General features: G+C 41.3%; 1 protein-coding gene across 2 annotated transcripts in view; it reads right to left on the reverse strand.

Annotated features, from left to right (window-relative positions):
* SSPN (sarcospan) overlaps positions 1-5,676 on the reverse strand; it is a 37,653-nt gene extending 31,977 nt beyond the window's left edge. Inside the window, exon 1 of one of the 2 annotated variants that reach the window (XM_048826309.2) lies at positions 5,171-5,676. In XM_048826309.2, the coding sequence (XP_048682266.1) occupies positions 5,171-5,662 (492 nt within the window). In that variant the 5' untranslated portion in view covers positions 5,663-5,676. Of the gene's footprint in view, positions 1-3,312; positions 3,472-5,170 lie in introns of those variants that run through there. The other variant, XM_048826320.2, reaches the window with a different exon arrangement.
* Between the last annotated feature and the right edge of the window lie 324 nt (positions 5,677-6,000).

A 6,000-nucleotide genomic window follows, 5' to 3' on the forward strand; every position in this document is an offset into this window, starting at 1 on the left:
CAGCGTGAATGAGAGGAGACTTGATTCCAAGAGCCTGAACAAGCTAGAAACAAAAAACAATGGTAATGACTATTCTCCTGTGTCCAAACAGATTAACCAGAACTATAAACAAAAGCCAGATCAGGTTTTTCAGACCAGAAGCTGAAAAGAGCAGTTCTATTTTCTTTTATGGACCACGGTAAAGTAGATCTTAATATTTAACCAAAACACAATAAAATGTAAAAACAGATTCATCTAGACCTATAGTCTGGGAGGAACTTAGGTATCTGGGATTTTCAAGACTCCTAAAAAACCCAAATAATTTAAAAAAATAGAGAATTAAAATGGGGGCACCTCAAAACCTGTTGGGCAGCTCTGATAAGCACCCCTGACTTAAGATAGTCCCCATGAGGTTTGGAGAAATAACTGAATGTCTCAGGGGAACAGGCTTGCTTGTGAGATTTCTGACACGTCCTACTTCCAGTTATGGTGGAAATACTGTGAGAATAGACTTTCATGGAGAAATTCACTATTTGTGCTTCTAGTACGGACTGGGATCTGGGTGTGGAAAGGCCACAAGGAAATGAAAATGAACAAGAAGAATAAGAAGAATACATAATGCTTCTGTAGGGCTTTTTCATCAAAGCAAAAAGATGGATGGATAATCATTATTATTCCCATTTTACAGAGGAGAAAATAGAGTAGTTAAGGCCCAGGACTCACAGGTATTTAGATGCCTAATTCCCATTGATTTCAATAGGAGTTAGGGGCCTACATACATTTGAGGATCTGGTCCTAAAGTGACTTGCCTAAAGTAACATAGCACATCAGGACAGAACCTAGCAAATGATTCAGCACTCCTAGCTCAGCGCCACATCTCTTCGAAAGCCCTGCTTCCAATGGCAGGGCATTTATCTGAATATTTTCAAAATTGCATAAAAAGGGGTTCAGCTTGAGTTAAAGCCAAGCTCTGGACAGAGGTTTCAGTCATCTCCTGTTTTAGCTTAATTGATTTACCTGGCTCTAGTGATACAACAGGTATATTCTGCTTTTAAAGGGAATAGGTCATTGAGACTGAAGCAGGAGACTGATAACTCCGCTTTTGCTTTCTGGGCACAGAGCCCAATAGTGCCTAGAACTACATTAAGCTCAGTGGTTTCTGCCCATGAACCTTTCCTTTGGTTTCTAAATAGCAACCCTTGTATTTCAAATGAAACTCAGCTGAAATTGCTAAGTTTCACCTGGTTTCATGTTGAAATAGTTTTAGTGTGATGTGGCTAAGTGTATCAATTCCCTCTCTAGCAGCTAGTCCACACAGAAGATAAGAGCCTACTACTGCTACTAATCCATGGTGTTACTGGTTTTGCTCAGGGGTAGAAGCCTGTGCTTTCAGAGCTATGGGTCCCAGATTCTGTCCACACTGATTGCCTATAGTGTGGTGGTGGTGAGGTGACACAGTAGCCACAGAACCAAAAAGCAGCCCAAGTTTATTCAACAGATTTGTGGAGTCTTATCACAACAAACTGAGGCTAAGTTTTGAATTTGTAATGAAACCTGAATCCACACTAGTTTTGCCTGGTTTGGTTTTCACTGGGAACATTTTGTTCTAGTTGCTTCACTAGACAAGTTCCCTTTCATTCATGCTAATAGACTAAAGCACTTTGTCACACTGTTCCTAACTGAATATACCTTTACCACTAATAAAGCAAAAAATCAGTCAGGATCTATTTAACACATTAGCAGTTTTCCTTCATTTTTCTATCATATTTCAACAACAGCTAGGGGGTCAAATTCATTCCTGCTGTAATTCTGATGGAGTTACACTGGGGGTGAATTTAGCCCACTGTCTTTAACTTCATTAAAAAGGTCTTGATAATATATTTTACAGTTCTTAAACAGCTGGTGAATCTGAACAATAATCAAATACTTTGAAAAGAGCACTTGAGTGGGATGATACTAAAACAAGCATATATTGATATTTTACACCACCTCTTTCCGTTCTGCTGTGCTGCCAAGAAAGGCAATGTTGCTCATTTCTGCGTTAATAAATGAGTTCCAGAAAGATGCACTTTCTGCTACAGAATAGGAGCATATTTGTTTTATGAGCAAGACACACTCCATCCCATGCCCATATGCATGATCTCCAATCTCTACACTGGCCTAATACCAGCCCAAAAGACTGTGAGCAGTATATCTGCATGCAGGGTGTTCTAACACAATAGATCTCCTCCATGGAGCACCTCATCTCCAAATTCTCTAATGCATAGTTTCCAGAATATTCTGTCCTACAGATCACCGGCAAAGGCCCTGGGAGCTACACTGACAAACTTTGCTCTGGCTCACAGGTTCTCAACCTTTCCCAGCCAGCGTCCCAACAAGTAGCTGGCATATCCATCACAGTGCAACCATATATAAACAAATAATGGCACAACTTCTCAGCTACCTCTTTATTTTTTAAGATCTCATGAACCAATATCTCGTAATCCTTTGCATCAGCTCCCACAGCACTCCTGACATCACTTGAGCTCCACTTAAACATCGTCTCTCCTGGCTGCTGGGAGTTACAGATCCAACTTCTCAATCTCACCTCTCTCTTCCAGTGCCATTCCCCACCTCCTCCACCTGAGCCTGGCTGCTGAGAATGGAAAACAACATGCTTCTCTTTCCTCCCCTACATTTGGTGTGTGTGTTTTCTCAGTAGCTCTCAGACACTTGTCTCTCCACTTCTCACTCTCCCTGAAACACATATATCAGGAAGAACATTCTCATGGTCACCACACCATTCAACTCCAAGACCAGGCAGCGTGAGCAGAAACCCAATCAGTGGCATGTGTAATTGTGCTGGTAAGGAATGTGCCTACACCAAAACCTGCTGGTAACCCAACATGGTGGAGCAACCCACAGACTGAGAGCTGCAAGTCTAGCCAACACATTATTATTTAATACTCTAGCTAGATTCTTAAATTGGCACCCATTACTTTTGTATCTTTAGGTCTTCTATATATGTGTAAAGGTGAAATGATTGTAAAGCTCAAAGCAAAAAGATCCTAAGAATTATGTAGCCAGAATCTTGTGTTCCCAGTGTCTGTGGGAGCTCTGCCATCACAGAGTCATGCAGGTTGATGTGTGCAAAACCCAGGAGTTTTAGTTCAGACTTGAGTTTTGCTTTGAAATTCTAGGCTAACTCAAAGTGTAAATGTACCAATTTTCGCCTGGCTTCAGGTGGAAGCCATGCAAAACAACTGAGTTTTGCATTACTTATACCCAGCCCACACCCATCCAAATGTCAGTCCAAATTCCTGCAAACAGTTCATAAATCATGGCAAATATTACCTGAGTTATGGGTTGGTCACAAAACCTCAATGACCATTGGCCTGGCTGGGGACTCCCTCTGGAAGGGTAGCACAGCTTTATGTGCCGATTCTCAGGTCTACCCCGCTTTTTTTTTATGTTGGCTGCATACAGGCAAATCAAGGAGCATGCTCAGCAGCTGTAAACTTGCATGCCCTCACTGACTTCAATGGAGCAATGCCAATTTACTCCCACTGGAGACCTAGTCCTGAATCTTTGTGGCTGTTTATCTGTCCTTCTAATGAAGAGGTTATTCAAAATTTGGGAGATCCATAGGGTGGATCTGAGAAGAGAATCTGACCATCAGTGTTTGCAGAAACTTTAGGACACATTAACTTAAAAAAACAAAGTGGAAATGTTGCATGCCCTAGTTTATTGTTCCCCTTTCACCCTCACCTTGTAATGGAGCAAGTCCTATTGGAAATTTCTCTTCTGTAAGTGAGGGCAGAATTTCACCATGCAAGACATAACTGAACTTTTAGATCTATATTTTGGAAGAAGAGAGAGAAAGGGGAAAGAGCTAATTAAAACGAGCCATTGTCTGTTTAGAAACTCAGGTCCTGATCATTCCAACTTTTTCAGGATTGGGCCTTTGACTTTTAAGTCTCAGAGATAATTTGATAAGGATTGCTAACACAAAGATGTAATTGTTATGTGCAGCAGCTGGATTAATACAATTAACCATAACAATTCAGGTCAAATAATCCTCAAACTAATAAGGATTTATGTTTATGTGGTACACTATACACTGGTCTACTGCATCAAGAATCTTTTCTTTGTTAAAGTGCCTAAACATGTATTTACTTGGTGGGAGATTGTATGTTCTATTGGTTGAATAATGCTCAGAATTAGTACAAACACGTAAGAATACATCTACTTGAAATATGGTCCTTTGGGGAAAAATAACAGGCATAGAAAACATGTATAATACACTCCCCAACACAGGAATGTTACCATAGCCACATGTACTGTCTCTCTAAAAATGATTAAATAAAACAAGGCCAAATCCTGAGAGATGCTGAGTGCCCCAAACTCCTAGTGACTTTTACAGGAGTGGCCTGTGCTCAGGATTTGGGCTATATTTCTTAGCTGATTGCATGTATGTGCATGATCATAATAGACTTACCAGGGACCCCACCCTTTACTCCTGCCACTGTGTTTTTTATGCCATTACTGCATTAGACAAGGCTAGCCTGTCACTCACAACTTCAAATTTCCTCGTTTTAGCTGGCTTGTGTCACACCCTTCAGACTTTACAGACTTACTTGTTTTGCATTTCATAGTAACCCTTTAGTCCCAAGAGCCACAGGTTGTGTGTTCTATGGCAAAGGATTTGGGATATGGCAGGGGGGAACGAAAGGGTTTAAGTTACAGTCTTTTTTTAACTCATCACAGTGTGGAAGCTAAAAGAACAGCCAGTTCTTTTCTGACACTATTATAAACACATTGAATTAGAGGGTTTTAATTATACTTTCACCCTCTTAAACCTGACTGGTTTTTTGGGGGGGATAACAACATAAGTAGTAAACATTTTTTTCAGTATTACTAACCATCATTTAATAGCAAACAGGTAAATAGGTAACATAATATACCTCTGGTGCACAGCAACCCTGTATTTTATTCAAGGTATTGGGTGTTTTGGGGAAGAATATGAAGGATTATATTATACTGCAAGTTTCCTCGGGAAAGTAAATTAGACACATAATTGCAGGAATATTTATAGTTAGTTTAGCTCATATATGGTGTAGGACATGCAGTTGGTTAGTCTTAAGTGTAGCATCATGCAGATTGCATTAATGTTGGCAAATGCACTTTATGTAGAAACAGACTTTATGCTTACAATTATCCCAGCCCAATATGGAGTGTCTCTGACTAGTAAAGAAGAGCTGATGCCTGCCATAATGAAGCCCAGCACTGTTATAGAGATGCCTAACACCAGCTGCAACAAAGCAACGAGCAGCGGGAAACGGCAGCAACAACAAGTGTGGGATTCCTCCTCCTGGCCCGTTTTGGGATCCCCCTTGGCTTTCTTCTTCATTGCTGGCTCCTGCTGCTTGGCTGGATCGGTGCTTTTCTCCCCTTCAGGTGCCTTCCCTGCCTGGTTCTGGTTATTAAGGGATGCGTTGTTCTGAGGTTTCTTCTCCTCTTTTCTCATGTTGATGAACTTTTTTTTTCTGGCTGATGGGCGTGTTGAGGGGTTGTTTTTGTGTGTGTGTGTGCCCCCGACGCTTCGCTTTGTGCTGGCTGAGTTGTTCCTGGTATTTGAATCAAGGAGGCTGAACAAATATGGAAAACATTTGGAGCAGATTGTCAGAGCTTCTAAATGCCACATATAGCCCGGAGAAGAGGGGGAATCAAGGGGGGTAGTGAACTCCCAACATGCAGAAGCAGATTGCCTGTGCTGGGGCTGGCTGTGCACACGAGAACTGTGCATATGTAATCAGAATCACCGCTTGTGTGAACTTAATTAATATGCAGGAAACCATTGTCTAGGTAGGGGCTGCCTGAGCACATGGGGGATTGATTTGATTTGTGCGTATGAAATTAACAGGCACCAGTTGATCACCACACTGCAACTGTGTTATTAGCACGCAGAAGCTAATAGAATAAATCAGTGGGGTGCTGTGCACACCGTGTGCAAGTGCGTGATTTTTGCATGCAAAAGTCTAC

Source organism: Caretta caretta, chromosome 1, assembly GCF_965140235.1.
Source record: "Caretta caretta isolate rCarCar2 chromosome 1, rCarCar1.hap1, whole genome shotgun sequence".
NCBI lineage: Eukaryota > Metazoa > Chordata > Testudines > Cheloniidae > Caretta > Caretta caretta.